This window comes from Diaphorina citri, unplaced genomic scaffold (genome assembly GCF_000475195.1).
Source record: "Diaphorina citri unplaced genomic scaffold, Diaci psyllid genome assembly version 1.1 scaffold254, whole genome shotgun sequence".
Lineage (NCBI taxonomy): Eukaryota > Metazoa > Arthropoda > Insecta > Hemiptera > Psyllidae > Diaphorina > Diaphorina citri.
In genome coordinates, this window is record NW_007377691.1 from 114743 (window position 1) to 133274 (window position 18532).

General features: G+C 41.1%; 3 protein-coding genes, 1 long non-coding RNA gene and 1 pseudogene across 4 annotated transcripts; 3 read left to right on the forward strand and 2 right to left on the reverse strand.

Annotated features, from left to right (window-relative positions):
• Nucleotides 1–1444: 1444 nt before the first annotated feature.
• LOC103506683 (protein D3-like) lies at nucleotides 1445–9782 on the reverse strand. Its single transcript, XM_026821675.1, has 5 exons — nucleotides 9484–9782; nucleotides 8488–8620; nucleotides 3539–3676; nucleotides 2602–2677; nucleotides 1445–1514 (listed from the first exon to the last, which is right to left on the reverse strand). Exons 1-5 carry the CDS (start codon nucleotides 9694–9696, stop codon nucleotides 1445–1447), a joined length of 630 nt encoding a protein of 209 aa, XP_026677476.1. The 5' UTR covers nucleotides 9697–9782.
• Nucleotides 4350–6701, reverse strand: LOC113466352. Its single transcript, XR_003390776.1, has 2 exons — nucleotides 6586–6701; nucleotides 4350–5488 (listed from the first exon to the last, which is right to left on the reverse strand). It is a non-coding gene; the product is annotated as an uncharacterized LOC113466352 (long non-coding RNA).
• Nucleotides 9783–11786: 2004 nt separating the features above from the next.
• LOC113466355 lies at nucleotides 11787–16131 on the forward strand. The gene is made up of 4 exons (XM_026821676.1): nucleotides 11787–12205; nucleotides 15029–15158; nucleotides 15687–15821; nucleotides 16004–16131. The coding sequence occupies exons 1-4, from the start codon at nucleotides 11864–11866 to the stop codon at nucleotides 16129–16131; spliced, it is 735 nt and encodes a 244-aa protein (XP_026677477.1). The 5' UTR covers nucleotides 11787–11863.
• LOC113466360 lies at nucleotides 14315–14432 on the forward strand (annotated as a pseudogene).
• On the forward strand, nucleotides 15826–18277 carry LOC103506685 (protein D2-like). The gene is made up of 5 exons (XM_026821671.1): nucleotides 15826–15911; nucleotides 16156–16285; nucleotides 16833–16973; nucleotides 17566–17644; nucleotides 18072–18277. Exons 2-5 carry the CDS (start codon nucleotides 16252–16254, stop codon nucleotides 18232–18234), a joined length of 417 nt encoding a protein of 138 aa, XP_026677472.1. The 5' UTR covers nucleotides 15826–15911; nucleotides 16156–16251; the 3' UTR covers nucleotides 18235–18277.
• Nucleotides 18278–18532: the final 255 nt, after the last annotated feature.

Consider the following 18532-nt stretch of genomic DNA (forward strand, 5'->3'; position numbering starts at 1 on the left):
TAGACGTGGTTTAGTAGGTACATTTTTTATTTGTCGTTCAGGCCCAGGCCCGGTCCTCTAAAGTCCCTGTCAGAAATGTCAACTGGACTGTCTACTGATTCCAGATTGATGTCTTCATTTACCATATTGATGACAAATTAATGAAACAGAATTTATGATGATGGAGTTTTTTTTAATTATTATTGCAAGAAAAATTATTTCCACATTTATTTTGGTTTAATAAAGAAATTGTAGGTAATTCCAACATAAATTATCATGTATTTGGTGTTTCATCAGGGTCAACTAAATTGTCAAGTGATGATGGTCTACTGATGTGATGTGTTGATCTCTTCATTTACCTTATTGATGACAATTTGATGAAGCAGAAACAGAATCTCACATTTATTTTCGATAGCATAAACAAATAAATCCTAATAATAGATAATAATTTACATACCAGAGCTTGGGTACTATGTACTTTTGCTTCCAAGATGGCTGATCTACACTAGAATAAATATAAAATACATAGGTAGAATAGAATAGATATACCCTGTTTATACTGCAAAAATAAGACTGAAAAGTTAAGACTAAAAAGTCCCATTACTCCCACAGTCTTTTCTTTGATTGCCTTTCGTGGAAGAGGACTGCAAAGTCCCTTCACCCCATGGTCCATTTAGATTTAGAAGCTCAAATAACCTATGTAACACCCTGTAAGCTGAATTACATGTAGAATGCAGTGTCATCAATTCTGGAACGCTCGCTGTAGAGATGAGTAACACAAGCCACAAGTAAGTGATACCCATTAGGTATCAGGCTGCTGTGCTGCACCCCTGGTATTATGTTACTCGTCCGATTAATACAAGCTTATTCCTATACTTGATCTATTAACCTTTTGCGGTTTTTTTTATATAATTTAATGTGCTGAAACACTACAAGTTTGGTCAATTTAACTACCTATTACAATGAACTTTTAAACAAAATAACAAAAGCACTGAAAACTGAGGAATCAAAAACAAACAGACCTCTTCTTGAGCAAAACCTTAATTTTTTTATATGATTTAATGTGCTGAAACACGACAAGTTTGGTCAATTTAACTACGTATTACAATGAACTTTTAAACAAAATAACAAAAGCACTGAAAACTGAGGAATCAAAAACAAACAGACCTCTTCTTGAGCAAAACCTTATAAAAACCAAGTCGTTGGATATACCTACGAGTACCTATAGGTATTTAAAATTCTACACAGTTCAAAAGTTATGCAAGAAATATATTTCGTATTTAAATTATGCACGACTTGATTTTTTTTTTTTACTTTTTGTTTTTGCAAAGATGTTTACTTGTTTATCAATAACCAGAACCAGAACCACTGACGAGTTGTGAATAATGTGAATGTGGTTTGCAAACAGCACGATGAGATCCCAACGTGAAATGTTGTGAAGATAGAATGTATGCTGAAACCAGTCTTAGCTTCTGAACAACTGGTATTGCTCGGTGAAGTTACGTACTGGGAAGTTTAGGCGGCCCTTGACAGATCTGAAATTTTCAAGACAGTAATATTATTTATTAATCTTGTATTCTACCAGCCTAGTTCGTTTGGATGGTAGTTGGTAGAGAGTCTGCCTTGTAAGCGCTAGGCTGCGGATTCGATTCCCGCCCATTGCAGATTTTATTCTAAACGGACCAAATGGGACCAAAAATCTAATAAGTTACTCTTAAGAGCGGGGTTTACTGAATCAAAATTGAGATCAATATAGGATTGAGCTGTACTGAATACCCAGTTCAATCCAGTATTGAGGAGGGAGGAGGTACAGCGCTGTTTTGGCACATCTCTCTAGGTAGGTAGGTAGGTATTACCTACCAATACAAGTAATATTGAAATAAATAGGTGTGTAGGTATATGACTATATGCAATATTGCTTGGCAAGAAGGTATCAAGTAGTGACAGCAATGGCGGATAAAATATGGCTTGTTTACCAGAAAATTCCAAGTTCCACGTCATTGGTAACTTTCCTGGAAAACATTTAGGTATCTATATCTACATACATATAATTATTCTCCTATATCTATTCTGCGTACGTACCTACCTGTTAGGTATATCTCAGATTTATTTTCATAATGAACTACATATGTAGGGAGCTGCCTGCATACCTATGAATGCCGTGCCATCTAGACCATTATGCATTAATAATTGGTCTATCGTCAGTTTTAATGAAGTAATTGAGATTAAAACATATGAAGTAATAGTTTGAGAGATTATAACATTCCATAAATAAGCTGATAATGTCTTTTGATTGACAATTAATTTTATAATCAGGTGTATCCGTCGGAATAGGTACTCGGTATACCAAGGTTTTTTTTCCCCCCAAGAGATTTGATAGAGGAAATTGTAACTGCTAAGGTCTTATCGTCCCGAAAGTGAAGAGGGAGGAAGACAGGATAGGAGAAGGCCAGCCGTTCCGAGAACGGACCTTGTCTGATCAGGATAAAATCCGCCCCGGGCAGGAATCGACCGCCCCGGCAGGAAGGTCCTGATTTCAGAATAATGTGACCAAAAAAAAGAGCGAAATTCAGCAACGGGCTAGGTCACAAGTGCTAGCAAATATTGCTGTGATATACTTACGAAGAAGGTATGTGCGGTTCTTTGAAGTCGATCTTCTTTATCTGTTGATAGAGGAGGAAGATGTATCTATGAAATCCTGAGGAAGCACAGAGAAAAGAAAATATGAGTTGGTCAATAGAAATACATTGCTGATGGTTTCCATGAGGATTTGAGGAACATATTGCGGAATCCGTTAAGGTGTAACACAGACATTAGGCAGGGAGTTTAAAGCTGTGTCCACACAGATGCCGTCGATCGACGAGGTGAACAGGTAAATCTATGTATCTATGTTGCTGGGACAGTGTACGGTTCCAGTCGACGTCGATCGACGACCTCGACTATGTTTGGACACACCTTGCACAACATATTGCGGAATCCGTAAGGTGTAACACAGACATTAGGCAGGGAGTTTAAAGCTGTGTCCACACAGATGCCCTCGATCGACGAGGTGAAGAGGTAAATCTATGTATCTATGTTGCTGGGACAGTGTACGGTTCCATTCGACGTCGATCGACGACCTCGACTATGTTTGGACACACCTTAACGCCAGGTTGGAAAAAGCCAGCAGCACGCGATTGATTGATAGTACCGCGATGGCCTAGTTGCTTGTTGCTTTACTCCAGTGATCCATTGGGAACTGGTCCTTTCAAAATGCTATATTTACATACGTAGCACCGTTTGAGAAAATATATGACCTCGTCCGCTTTGTTGCCAGAACGTTTACCTACCTGAGCCTTTAGGTGGCATAGCCCCCCGATAGTCAGCAATGATGTGACACACCTTAACGCCAGGCTGGAAAAAGCCAGCAGCACGCGATTGATTGATAGTACCGCTATTGCCTAGTTGCTTTACTTCAGTGATCCATTGGGAACTGGTCCTTTCAAAATGCTATATTTACGTAGCACCGTTTAAGACAATATATGACCTCGTCCGCTTTGTTGCCAGAACGTTTACCTACCTGAGCCTTTAGGTGGCATAGCCCCCCGATAGTCAGCAATGATATGACCCTTGTTGACGTCGTGTCCGGGAATATTACCCACCAGATAATGAAGAATGGGACTCAACTTTTGATCCTTGCGGCTCGGAGCATCGGGATCTGAAAGGGTTAAACCAAATTGAAATCTAGACTAGTAGTTCTGTGGACTGTAGACCTCACTCGGCCCCTCATTGGGATTTTACCCACCATACCGTACCGTTCGGTGACAAGCTACTTACTCGCCTACTCACACCTCACCTAGCCTGAGTGGGGCCGGGAAAACCCGTCAGCTCGCGATTACCCAGATCGCACCCATCCAGACTTCCATATCGGGAAGAACGCCTTGACCGAAGCAGTTTTTTAGAGTTTTGCTGAACAATTTCTTCTCAACCGTAACTACATATAGATATTGGCAATAGGGCCAAAAGGACATTATGCACCAGTTACACAATTTGAGTGATCGCGTCCGGCCTCACTCAGGTGGGGTGACTGTCATTAGGCTAAATGGAATTTCTAGGCACAAGGTGCGTCTACACTACAGTCGACCCAAGTCGATTGACATCGATTAGAACCTAGCTCCGACGTCAATCGACGTCGCGTCGTCGACTATGTGTGGACACAGCTTTAGAAAACAAAGCAGTTACCTACATGATAAAAAAGGATTAATGACGAAAAAAGTAACAACAATATGTTGCGTTCTCACTTGAAACAATTTTATTTTGTTGTTCTGAATGTAACATAGGATTTCAAACTGAACAATGAATGGTTAAAGTGATGTGACATTGGTAAATGTTTGCCATTTTTATTAGAATATTTGCAAAAGTTTTCTATGATCATTATGTATAAGGGAACTAAAACTAGATTTATCAAATCTCTTTGGTGCTTGACTGCTCTTCTGGTATCTCGTTTGTTTGAAAAGCAAAAGATCCCCAATAAGATTTTCGGATCCTACTAGATTTCCACGTACTCCATACTCCATGTATGTAGGTATTTCGATTTTCGTTCTATTTGGGCACATGGATCAAGATCACACAACAAAAATACCTATAGAACTCACTTCATTCACTTAGGTAATTGTGAGAAATTATGTTATTTCTTCGTGGTGAACAAAAAGTTGCACATAATATTGTGTTGAACTTAGGTAGGTTCTTTGTCTTGGTACCTCCCAGCTATTGAATTTTACAATAGGCACCTTCTCATTTAGCCAGAAACCCACAATGGTCACATCCATTTAGTGACCGTGATCCATGTTGCTAAATTTGAGGATCACGACAATCACCATAAAAAAAAGGTTTCTCATTGTAAAGATTGTCTTTCACATTGCATATACAGTTAAATGTACGGCGTCCATACAATTTTTATTCATTAATCTAGTGACTCAGCTCCAGAATGTGACTTTAAGGTGTTTCCACACATTGTCTAGCTAGTCGACCGGTCATCGATCGATGTCAACTAAATCGTCCACACTGCCTCGATAACATAGATTAATCTCGCCGATCAAAGGCTGGTCTACTATGTTTGGACACAGCTTTAGCTATGGTGAAATGAAACGAATTTACAGGCAAATTGAAGTCGAAAAAAATAGGTTCATTAATTTGGTCTTTTTTTCTCAAGATGTTTTTCTATTCTTAAAATGTTTTCTACATGGGTTCGTCCGTGGCGATGTTCTCTGCGTCCGGTTCTTCCGGTGTTCCGGGAGTTTCCGCCTCCCCTGGTGCCGGGATTTCCGCTGCTTCTGTTCCCGGCCTTTCCTCTGTTCCCGGTCTTTCCTCTTCTCCCGGCTCTGGGCTCTCGGAGGTATCTCCAGAACCGACTTGGATAACCACATTGTCTTCATTCTGGGCGCGGAAATAGTTGCTGGCAACCGGTCCAAACAACTGGTATTGCTCGGTGAAGTTACGTACTGGGAAGTTTAGGCGGCCCTTGACAGATCTGAAATTTTTAAGACAGTAATTATTTATTAATCTTGTATTCTACCAGCCTAGTTCGTTTGGTTGGTAGTTGGTAGAGAGTCTGCCTTGTAAGCGCTAGGCTGCGGATTCGACTCCCGCCCATTGCAGATTTTATCCTAAACGGACCAAATGGGACCGAAAATCTAATAAGCAACTCTTAAGAGCGGGGTTTACTGAATCAAAATTGAGATCAATCTAGGACTGAGCTGTACTGAATACCCATCAGTTGAATCCAGTATTGAGGAGGGAGGAGGAACAGCGCTGTTTTGGCACATCTCTCTAGGTAGGTACCTAGGTAGTTAGGTAGGTAGGTATTACCTACCAATACAAGTAATATTGAAATAAATAGGTGTGTAGGTATATGTAATATTGCTTGGCAAGAAGGTATCAAGTAGTGACAGCAATGGCAGATAAAATATGGCTTGTTTACCAGTAAATTCCAAGTTCCACGTCATTGGTAACTTTCCTGGAAAACATTTAGGTATCTATATCTATACATACATGTAATTATTACCCTATATCTATTCTGCGTACGTACCTACCTATTAGGTATATCTCAGATTTATTTTCATAATAAACTATGTAGGGAGCTAATACCTACCTACCTATTAATGCCGTGCCATCTAGACCATTATTGCACAAATAATGGTCTATCGTCAGTTTTAATGAAGTAATTGAGATTAAAACATATGAAGTAATAGGTTGAGAGATTATAACATTCCATAAATAAGCTGATAATGGCTTTTGATTGACAATTAATTTTACAATCAGGTATATCCGAAGGAATACCTACTCAGTATACCAAAGTCTGATTTCAGAATAATGTACTAATAGTACTTACTTATACTGTGCGCATAGGACTGAAAAGTCCCTTTACTCCATCAGTACTCAGTAGGTTACTATTATTATACTGTGGTCAAATTCTCATATTATATTGAGGATAAAATTCCATACCTCGACTGATATTGAACCTACGCTCTCCTGTTTACCAGGCGAGTGTCTGGACCACTACACCACCGCAGAGCAGAAAATAGAGAAAAATTCACAAAGGCTATAATATTACTGTGATATACTTACGAAGAAGGAATGTGCGGTTCTTTGAAGTTGATCTTCTTTATCTGTTGATAGAGGAGGAAGATGTATCTATGAAATCCTGAGGAAGCACAGAGAAAACAAAATATGATTTGGTCAATAGAAATACATTGCTGATGGTTTCCATGAGGATTTGAGGAACACATAATAATAGTGCTTATTTATACTGCTCGCATAGGACTGAAAAGTCCCTTTACTCCAGCAGTACTACTATTATTGTGGTCAAATTCTCATTATGGGAAAACTTGGAACTAGAACTTTCTGACTCCCCATGACTTCACGTGACATGACGCGATGATAGTGTGTTTTTACCTTAAAAGGTCCGTAGTGGAAACGCATTGGACGTCATGATTGGAAATGGAAATCGAAAGTGTTGTACTAATACTAATCATAGCCTTGAATGGGTCACTATACTTATTATGGGTCAGCTTACAACATCGCGTCGCTTAACGCACAACACCGCGCAGCCTGAGGCATTCTCTACCACCTAGCCTAGACCTTAAGGTGTGTCCACACATAGTCGACCGGCCGTCGACCGACGAGGAGAATCTATGTTATCAAGGCAGTGTGGACGATGCAGTCGACATCGATCGACGGCCGGTCCTGAAATAGATCCTCGAATTCGTTCATTTGTCACCAGCTGAACTGACCTATTCATATGCCTGATTCATCAGTCATCACCCATATGGAATCCAATCCGAGAATTTATTTCTGATTTCGGTATCCCGGGACTGAAGGACTATAATTCTGGGATCAACACTGGATTGGTAATTTCTTTATCACCCCCCTTCGCCGAGCAAAATTACAACTCATCTTTTTTATTTTTCTGAAAATTTACGGTAGAAGAACACCCCAAATAAGTATCATTCAATAGGACGAGGAAAGTCGTGTGATGTTTACACCAGATTTTTTTTGTTTTTTTTTTTTTTTTTTTTTTTTTATTTTCAGACTAGTAGTTCTGTGAACTGTAGACCTCACTCGGCCCCTCATTGGGATTGTACCCACCATACCGTACCGTTCGGTGACAAGCTACTCGCCTACTCACACCTCACCTAGCCTGAGTGGGGCCTGGCAAAACCCGTCAGCTCGCGATTACCCAGATCGCACCCATCCAGACTTCCATATCGGGAAGAACGCCTTGACCGAAGCAGTTTTTTAGAGGTTTGATAGAGGGAACTGTAACTGCTAAGGTTTTATCGTCCCGAGGGCGAAGAGAGAAGGGAGACAGGATAAGAGAAAGCCAGCCGTTCCGAGAACGAACCTTATCCGTTCAGGATGAAATCCGCCCCGGGCGGGAATCGGACCCGCGACCTAGCGCTTGGCAGGCAGACACGCTACCAACCAAGCTAACTATATAGGCTGGCAACTTTTGAATAATTGTTCGTTTGTTTGTTTGTTTCAAAACTTTTCTTTTTGGTGGACGTCTTTGGTATTGGTATAAGTAGGGCCATCGGCTTTAATTAACGCCCTTGGTCACTGCGAGCTTCTTTTTGGTGGACGTCTTTGTCAACTTACCAATCATCATGAGTGTGTAGTAGGACCGCGGGTCTCCAAACCAATAAGTGATGGGTTTGTCCTTCACCTCTGTGGGAGTGAGGTCATTGCCAAAGTTCACCGTAGCCAAAGTCCCGTTCACATTGTAAAGGACCTGGAAAAGAGAAAACCAGCCGTTCCGAGAACGAACCTTATCCGTTCAGGATGAAATCCGCCCCGGGCGGGAATCGGACCTGCGACCTAGCGCTTGGCAGGCAGACACGCTACCAACCAAGATAACTAGAGGCTGGCAACTTTTGAATAATTGTTCGTTTGTTTGTTTCAAAACTTTTCTTTAATTAACGCCCTTGGTCACTGCGACCTTCTTTTTGGTGGACGTCTTTGTCAACTTACCAATCATCATGAGTGTGTAGTAGGACCGCGGGTCTCCAAACCAATAGGTGATGGGTTTCTCCTTCACCTCTGTGGGAGTGAGGTCATTGCCAAAGTTCACCGTAGCCAAAGTCCCGTTCACATTGTAAAGGACCTGGAAAAATCAATAGAAGAAAATGTTTAGACTCTTTAGAGCGAAAACATCACGCACAATAAAAGAAAATTTCAAAGAAACGAGGAATTCAAAGGTGTTCAATCAATCTTCTACAAATAGACAGTCTAATAAAGCCTAGTATCGGGAAAATTCGGGAAGTTTCTATGGAATTTCCGATTTTTTATTGTTAAACAGGTGAAGCCCGTCGAGTAAGACATGTAAATGGACGGGTGACCGTAGCTTGTACTACTGTAGTCTCTACCAAATTTTCTCTTCACAGAGTTGTCTCCCAACCTGGAAAATCAATAGAAGAAAATGTTTAGACGATTTAGAGCGAAAACATCACGCACAATAAAAGAAAATTTCAAAGAAACGAGGAATTCAAAGGTGTTCAATTAATCTTCTATAAATAGACAGTCTAAGAAAGCCTAGTATCGAAAAAATTCGGGAAAGTTTCTATGGAATTTCCGATTTTTCATTGTTAAACAGGTTAAAGCACGTCGAGTAAGACATGTAAATGGACGGGTGACCGTAGCTTGTACTACTGTAGTCTCTACCAAATTTTCTCTTCACAGAGTTGTCTCCCTTTTACCATCTTCTTCTCTCTCTTCTCCTTCTTCGCCTTTTCCCGTGTTCAGACGGGGTCGGCGGTTTTTGTCAACTTCCCAATCTCTTTTACCATCTGAAAATACATATGCATTAGCCTCATCCAACAATGAAAACTAGTCTTACCTGTATATCCGATTGGGGGCCCCCACCCACCAACTCCGGCACTATGTCCTTTTTTGTCAGCTTCTCAATCTCTTTTACCATCTGAAAATACTTATGCATTAGCCTCATCCAACAATGAAAACTAGTCTTACCTGTATATCCGATTGGGGGCCCCCACCCACCAACTCCGGCACTATGTCCAGTTCATCATATGTGCCATAGCTATGACCCAGTGGTGGAGGTTGAATATGAAACGGGGGGAACTGATACACATGACGGTAGTGATGGTAGTGGTGGTGTGATGAGACCAGACATAGCAGTGCCGTAGAAAGGAGGGTGAAATGAAAGAAACGAGTAGCTCCCATTATGATCCAGAGGAGGTTTGAGCAGATTCACAGCCGATGGCAAAAGAGAATTTTGGAAAGTGAATTTTATCTCATAATTTTTTTATGTAAATCCTATGCATCATGTACTTGGGGGTCAAGGTGAGGAGTTCTCCTCCAAAATGTTCATCAGCACGTGAAGTAGCCAAATTATTACTTGAGGAGATACATACCAATCACACATAATCATATACCCTAACTCTGCTTTCAATGATCCGTATATAGCGCTGAAGACTGGTGCATTCAATGTAAAAGGAAATTCTAAATATGTAGATAGATATTAAATTTGAGGAATTTTTTTATTCCGTGAATCAAGAACGCTTGCCACAAATAATGTTGTTTTTCAACACTAAATTTTTACACTTGATTTCATGACCTGACTTGGTTCGACTCGAACCATCAACCTTCAATATCCATCCCTCTAATCAGTAAATCTCTGAGGTTGGTGGTGCATTCAATGCATTGCCGATGGCAGTATCTGACTTTAATCTAGAATTTATGATCTATGTCTGACCTGTATTAAATCTTTTGATATCTTAGCAATTAAATTTATCTGATTTTCTAGCGCCAATGTTAGTCTGCCGCTGTAGTTGAGTGGTCAAGAACATTGGTTCAAATTGTGGCCGAGGTGTACCCGTAAATTCCAATTCTTTTGTCACATACGAGCAATATTTTGTTTTCTAAGAGACCACTGAAGATAGGCCGCAGAAAATTTAACTGCCAGACAAGAGACATTGTATGGATCAAATTTCAAATAATAATAATAATAATAAAGCTACTAGGTATTGCGTTTTTTTGTAAATACTTTATCTACCTACCTATCAGACAGAATATTTGCATAGATAGTTATACTTGCTCTACAAGGTTGAAGGACCACAGGTTTACTAAGTCCATGATACACACGAAGGTAAGGACCTCCTCTTGTAAGTCCTTTAATTAGTTATTATCTTAAACTTAAAGTAGTATTACTTATTAGATTAGTATCTACTTATATCAGTCACTGAGCGTTCACTAGATTTTCTTGTCCTCAATTATTTACAGTGGACTTGTCTCGGTCTTTTGTGAGGGAAGTGAAACTTTTTTGACTTCACTGTTTCTTCGTTTTGACTCTTTTGAGGGTGGATTTCACCAATATTTTTTCAGTCCCTAGAAGGCCTGTTAAGCTAACAGCCCGTTACGTTCGATTTGATTTGTATAGGTCTAACAGAGGAGCTGTTAAGCTAACAGGCTGTTAGGGGCTAAAAAGTAGGTTGGTGAAACTCACCATGATCAATGATTTTTTTTCCAACTTTTTTTTTTCTTTCTATACTACTTTCCTAACAGACGTGTGTGGATATCTTGGTTCAGTGACTTAAGTGGTAATTACTGAATAATCGTACGCAGGAGATTTTTATGCGTGCTGACATCTTCAGTGTATGATTATTGACTATCAAGCAAAACTCAACGTATTATTTGCTCAAGGCAATCTCCATCATGAAACACTCAGGTCACCCTCATGACATCAACCTTCACTATATCAAATGATTTGCGCACATTGAAGTTGAACTGCGCACAGTGTCAATCACAACGTATCATGCTCACAATATAACATCATAACAAGAGGTAAAGCATCAAAATCAAGTAAATGAATTATTAATGCCGGCCACTAACTTTTCGACGATCTGACATATGATATACCAAAGACCGTCTGACAGACGTAGACAGACACTCAGTTTTTAGACTGAAGTCGGAATATTTTTCCGCCACAGTAAGCGAGAGTTAGGAATGAAATCTGATGGAAAATTGTACTTAATTAAAGCGATGTGTTTTAGATGGGTTGAAAGCACACCTTTCAGGAAACAAAATTTAATCCAGCAAATAGGCAATAATATCCATCTAACACAATATGTAAAGAGTTCGCTCATGACCTTATATTAGGTACTATATTGTGTAGCATGCATGTGCTACTTGGTAACAGTACAGACTGGAATGGTACAAATGCAAAGCCCATACGACGTAAGGCCCTACGTCCCCGTCGGGATTAAAGGACACAAGTCATACGACACATAACTCGAACCTCTGTTCGTGTCTCATCACCCCTGAGTTTCCTATCAAGTCTACAATCAAGTGTTCCCCACTCGGTACCCAGCCAGGACATCTCAGTACAGCAATGTGGTGTTCAGTGTTGAGTGCCCTTCTCCTGGTGGGAGTATACTTCCTGCAGGACTCCGAGGCAGAATCCGCCTCGGATAGGGAGACACGGGAATCGGATCTTCTCATCCCAGAGGACCCTTCAGCACCTGGTACGCTATGGCCATCACACGAGAGGAATATGGACACTCTGGAACCCCAGACAGGATGGTGGACCACCAAACCGCCGCCAATGTACCTCGGGCGGACAGACTCGGAGGAATATGATCCGCCATATTATGGACAAAGGCCGCGTGCAATGCTTTGCGCACACCGTGTCGTGCCGTATGTGTTGAACCGCCCCCCGCCCAGAGTATTGGAGGTAAGAGCCTTCGGACACACTCATTAGATGAGTCAATCATCTCATTCTGCTCTAAATACCCATTAGTTCATATCTACTAGTCACGAATTACCAAAATTTGTACGTGCCACACTTGCTGTAATTAGGAATAGGGACCTTGGACTTTGAGGAGGATCGACATATATCGTCCGAACTATATTCACCACCTCACGTCCTCACACCGATGCCGCCCTGTAAGGCCAGTCACCCACTATCAGGTAGATTTGACAGGTACACCTGATCAGGGCCTATCTGGCAATGAGTGGCTGGCCTAAGGTATCCTTGCCACTCCTATTTCTTACCATCAGGGAGAAGCACACTTTAGACTTAGGTACCCCATATTTATACTCATCTCATTCTGCTCTAAATACCCATTAGTTCATATCTACTAGTCACGAGTTACCAAAATTTGTACGTGCCACACTTGCTGTAATTAGGAATAGGGACCTTGGACTTTGAGGAGGATCTATATCGTCCGAACTATATTCACCACCTCACGTCCTCACACCGATGCCGCCCTGTAAGGCCAGTCACTCACTATCAGGTAGATTTGACAGGTACACCTGATCAGGGCCTACCTGACAGTGAGTGGCTGGCCTAAGGTATCCTTGCCACTCCTATTTCTTACCATCAGGGAGAAGCACACTTTAGACTTAGGTACCCCATATTTATAAGATGAGTAACACAAGCCACAAGTAAGTGATACTCATTAGGTATCAGGCTGCTGTACTGCACCCCTGGTATTATGTTACTCATCCGATTAATACAAGCTTAATCCTATACTTGATCTATTTATACAAGATTAATACTTGATCTATTGAGCAGCGTAAAAACCAAACGATTATGGTACAAATTGCCCACAACTGCATTTCCCAACTAGACCAGTTTCTAATGATTCACTATTCTCATTATTCATTAGTAATGCAATGGAAATTGTACATCCTACCTACTTCAGAAGTATTTTTTATTTAATATTTTTCTTTACACTTAGATGGGATGTTTTAAATTTATAACACGTCAAGACGAGTAATAGTTTTGAAGTGTTGCTTGCTTCACCAAGTCATAGAAGAGACTCGTTTGTGGCCGTATACTTGATCTATTGAGCAGCGTAAAAACCAAACGATTATGGTACAAATAGCCCACAACTGCATTTCCCAACTAGACCAGTTTCTCTTGATCTATTGAGCAGCGTAAAAACCAAACGATTATGGTACAAATAGCCCACAACTGCATTTCCCAACTAGACCAGTTTCTAATGATTCACTATTCTCATTATTCATTAGTAATGCGATGGAAATTGTAGATCCTACCTACTTCAGAAGTATTTTTTATTTAATATTTTTCTTTACACTTAGATGGGATGGTTTAAATTTATAACACGTCAAGACGAGTAATAGTTTTGAAGTGTTGCTTGCTTCACCAAGTCATAGAAGAGACTCGTTTGTGGCCGTAAAAGTGTGCCTTGAAGTAGCACCATGACTCATTTTTATCGGAAGCTTCCAAGTTTTATTACTATAATAAAATTATTTAAAAAAAAAAGCTTTTACCTATTTACAATTTGCGTACATATTTGTAAACTTTAGTACCTATGAAATATATGAGGCCTTTTGTTTACATTGAGGGAGTAAAGGGACTTTTCACTCTGACGAGTTGTGAATGTGGTTTGCAAACAGCACGATGAGATCCCAACGTGAAATGTTGTGAAGATAGAATGTATGCTGAAACCAGTCTTAGCTTCTTCTTCCCCACATTGGATAAACCCAAGTAGTATGGAGTACTTGGTACTTACTTGATTGCTTGAGTAGTACTTGCTACTTGAGTAGGTACTCATCGGAAGTATTTAGGAGGACGGTGGGTCAGTTGATAAGAGAATAAGATAAACCCAAGTAGTATGGAGTACTTGATTGCTTGAGTACTGCTAGTAGGTACTTGCTATTTGAGTAGGTACTCATCGGAAGTATTTAGGAGGACGGTGGGTCAGTTGATAAGAGAATAAGAAGAAGTCTTCTTATATAAGAAGTCTTCTAAGAGAATAAGAAGAACCAGAATAAGAAGTCTTCTTCTTATTCTGGTTTTCTTTTATTCTAAGAAGAAAGCGGCGATAGCACGTTAAATGCACCAGTTCCCCACGGATCACTGAAGTTAAGCAACATAGCGCGTAGTTAGTACCTGGATGGGTGACCATCTGGGGAATCGCGTGCTGCTGGGTCTGGGTGAGGTTAAATTGAGGAGGCGGGTAGCTTGTCTCCGAATAGTGGGTGAAACGAGACGTCACGAGAAGATCTAAGTTGGTAAAAGTGACGTTAAATTCCTATATACCCCCCTAACTTCGTTTCTAAAAAAAAAAAATTCCATACAATGGACCCAGTTTGTGTTACGATCCATTGATCAGATCCTTAGCCACTACCGAGAATAGTTAGCTTTGGTCTATGATGGTAAGTCAATAGGTACTCGTAAAAATTATTTTTATTGAGATTTATTTACAGAGGGAAACTATAACAACACAATCCTTGTCCCTCTCCCAAGTTTCATTACCTGCGTGTTTGTACGTTTTTATGTCATTAAAATCATTTGCATGTCATCTATCTATGAGCGCAGCGCCAGCGTTCATGATCAATAACTTTCAACCTTTGTAGGTAGTCCCAAAGGGGACTACACATTAGACGGATCGGACTGCACCGGACCATTCTCTGGACCAAAATGTGGTCCTTCAGAAGTGTATAGTCTAAAATTTGGTCTGGTGGACTGGTGTCTGGTCCGTCTAATGTGTAGACCCCTTAATCTTGACCCTATTCTTCCTTCCAGGCTTACTATGATGGCAAAAATCATCGGGCCCACTACGGAAATAACCTCACGTGTAAGGCGGCAAGTAACAAGCCGACCCTAGACTGGGATATCATTATGCCGGACATGTACTACACGAGTATGATGATTGGTAAGTAGTTCATTTAATCTTTCATTGAGAGGATTGACTTTGGGCACAGTGGCACCATTGACAAAGCTAAGAGATCATATGTATACCTTTTGAATCCCCAAATTTAATCCTCCAGTCAACAGCCTCATGTTGGCTCCTTGTTGATTCATTTTGCACGCTTTTTATGCATCTGCACTTGCGCAGAAGCTCTATGTCTCTCGTCAGATGAGCGAAAAAGGACACAAATAGCTATGCTCCCCTATCAGGTGCTAGGCTAGTCTAGATATAGGTCAATACAAGAGTAGCAAAGTTGTACACTGTGGAAATACGTTCGCAAAATTTTCGCCAACTCAGAGAACCGAATCAAAGACCTCCAAAGCACACCTGTTACCATTCGGTCAACTGTGCTCCGATGTTTTGACCCTCTGTAGGGGTTTAATAATCCTACGTACTGGACTCCACTCCGCACACAAGAAATTTCATCAGAAAAGACCCCCTTTTCAATGTAATGTAATGATAATGACCCTCTGTACGACTTTTTCTCATCAGCCCCCGACATCCCCACGTTTGAGAACTCCTCCATGCGATATTACCTGCACTCGCTCACCATCAACATCCTGGGGAAGGACAAGGATAAGACTGGAGAGGACTTAGTGGAGTACATGGGACCTGCCCCTCACGCTGGCACAGTATTTTTATTGAGATTTATTTACAGAGGGAAACTATAACAATAGAATCCTTGTCCCTCTCCCAAGTTTCATTACCTGCGTGTTTGTATGTTTTTATGTCTTTTGAAATCATTTGCATGTCATCTATCTACGAGCGCAGCGCCAGCGTTCATGATCAATAACTTTCAACCTTTGTAGGTAGTTCTAAAGGGGACTACACATTAGACGGATCGGACTGCACCGGACCATTCTCTGGACCAAAATGTGGTCCTTCAGAAGTGTGTAGTCTAAAATTTGGTCTGGTGGACTGGTGTCTGGTCTCTTAATCTTGACCCTATTCTTCCTTCCAGGCTTACTATGATGGCAAAAATCATCGGGCCCACTACGGAAATAACCTCACGTGTAAGGCGGCAAGTAACAAGCCGACCCTAGACTGGGATATCATTATGCCGGACATGTACTACACGAGTATGATGATTGGTAAGTAGTTCATTTAATCTTTCATTGAGAGGATTGACTTTGGGCACAGTGGCACCATTGACAAAGCTAAGAGATCATATGTATACCTTTTGAATCCCCAAATTTAATCCTCCAGTCAACAGCCTCATGTTGGCTCCTTGTTGATTCATTTTGCACGCTTTTTATGCATCTGCACTTGCGCAGAAGCTCTATGTCTCTCGTCAGATGAGCGAAAAAGGACACAAATAGCTATGCTCCCCAATAAGGTGCTAGGCTAGTCTAGATGTAGGTCAATACAAGAGTAGCAAAAAGTATCCCTTTGAAATACACTGTCGAAATACGTTCGCACTTCGCAAAATTTTCGTCAAATCAGAGAACCGAATCAGAGACCTCCAAAGCACGCCTGTTACCATTAGGTCAACTGTGCTCCGATGTTTTGACCCTCTGTAGGGGTTTAATAATCCTACGTACTAGACTCCACTCCGCACACAAGAAATTTCATCAGAAAAGACCCCCTTTTCAATGTAATGTAATGATAATGACCCTCTGTACGACTTTTCCTCGTCAGCCCCCGACATTCCCACGTTTGAGAACTCCTCCATGCGATATTACCTGCACTCACTCACCATCAACATCCTGGGGAAGGACAAGGATAAGACTGGAGAGGACTTAGTGGAGTACATGGGACCTGCCCCTCACGCTGGCACAGGTAAGAGAACGAGTCAAGGTATCCTTCCTGGAAAGATCTTGAATCAGGGTTTGTTAGGGAGGTAACGAATCCACTCCCGTTGAGCGTTTTCTACCCGAGTTCAGAGGGTTCTCGTGGGGTACTCCGGCTCGTGGAAGGGTTCACAACGAGATTAATCCCACTCGTGGAAATTTGTTACATTGGTTGGCGAAGAAGAGCCCTTTCTCCTACAAAGGCCATACGAGTATCAAGCCTTTCACCACCTACTCAGACAATGACACCAACTTTCGCCTTTATTGCTCTTTAGTGTCCTCACGAAGGGTCTTGTACTTTGAAACTACAAGTTACAGGATAAATCTCCCCTGAGTAAGATAGGTACATGGTTCCATTCAATTGTTTGTTTGTAACTCGTAATACTGTGCTACATGAGCTACATCGCCAGTGCTGAAAAAAAGCTAGGTACATAAAGTAATAATAGGAAAGAAGAAAAGACACTGTAGAGTGTAGAACACATATTCGTACACATAATAATTCTAAGACTACAGCTATACCTTTTGTTATTCTGTTCAATTTGTCCTTCACTGAGTAACTCATTTGGTATGTTATCTTTCAGGTGATCACAGATATATTTGGCTCGTATTCAAGCAGCCCGCATTCCTGAAGGATGTCAAAGAACCAAGAATTAAGAAAGAGTAAGTACCTTGTCATTTCCACCTTTATCTATCTCAGTCCTCTCCAGGGTGGGTCTCTCATCATGATGGGCGTGACTCGAATTGGAGTGTCTAAAGCTGTATGTACACACATAGTTGAGGGCTGGGCCGTCTATGTGTGGACACAGCTCAAAAAACCCCAAGAACCACCCGAGTTATTACCTAGTACCCCACACTCTTTCTCTCTCTCTCTCTCTCTCTCTCTCTTACCATTTCCTATCTTCTGTCGCCTTCTCGTTCTTCCCTTCTGTGATAAAGTCTCTTGGTTTTCTGTCACATGAATTGCTTTTGATTGAATAACGTCTGAAGTTGTATTATCCCCTGGGTTTTAGTTCCATCAAGGGTCTTGCCCAGTAAAACTCTCTCTCTCTCTCTCTCTCTCTCTCTCATATTATCCCCTGGGTTTCAGTTCCACCAAGGGTCGTGCCCAGTACAAGTGGTGGCTCTTCATGAGACATCACAACCTCAGCAAACCCGAGGCTGCCACCTTCTTCTACTCCGTCCATGATGATCATGCTAAGGCACATCATGAGAAGATCCTCAAACTGGAGAACGATGCTATATTCTCCTAGTTTTTCAGTGGATACTAGAAGATCTTCAAGCCAGAGAACGCACCTGTGTTCTCCTAGTTGTCAGTCCATAGACTAACCGCTAGCCGTGGGAATGCGGATAAATCAACAACAGGTGCGCACCCCAAGCCCAAGAAACGCTAGACCAAAAATCTAGTAACTTTCAAGCGCAAAACTTAGTTTGCTACAGCAGCAGTAGACTAACCGGTATGACCTGTAATTTAAATCCTATGCATCATGTACTTAGGGGTCAAGGTGAGGAGTTCTCGCCCAAAATGTTCATCAGCACGTGAAGTACCCA

Coding starts and splice junctions, on each gene's coding strand:
- LOC103506685 (XM_026821671.1), top strand. CDS start 16,252: ATGCCGGACATGTACTACACGAGTATGATGATTG. Junction 16,286..16,832: donor CTACACGAGTATGATGATTG/GTAAGTAGTTCA, acceptor TTTCCTCGTCAG/CCCCCGACATTCCCACGTTT. Junction 17,645..18,071: donor GAACCAAGAATTAAGAAAGA/GTAAGTACCTTG, acceptor CCTGGGTTTCAG/TTCCACCAAGGGTCGTGCCC.
- LOC113466355 (XM_026821676.1), top strand. CDS start 11,864: ATGTGGTGTTCAGTGTTGAGTGCCCTTCTCCTGGTGGGAGTATACTTC. Junction 12,206..15,028: donor CCCCGCCCAGAGTATTGGAG/GTAAGAGCCTTC, acceptor TCTTCCTTCCAG/GCTTACTATGATGGCAAAAA. Junction 15,822..16,003: donor GGGACCTGCCCCTCACGCTG/GCACAGTATTTT, acceptor CAACCTTTGTAG/GTAGTTCTAAAGGGGACTAC.
- LOC103506683 (XM_026821675.1), bottom strand. CDS start 9,696: ATGGGAGCTACTCGTTTCTTTCATTTCACCCTCCTTTCTACGGCACTG. Junction 8,621..9,483: donor GCCCCCAATCGGATATACAG/GTAAGACTAGTT, acceptor TGATTTTTCCAG/GTCCTTTACAATGTGAACGG. Junction 3,677..8,487: donor CTACACACTCATGATGATTG/GTAAGTTGACAA, acceptor TAACCCTTTCAG/ATCCCGATGCTCCGAGCCGC.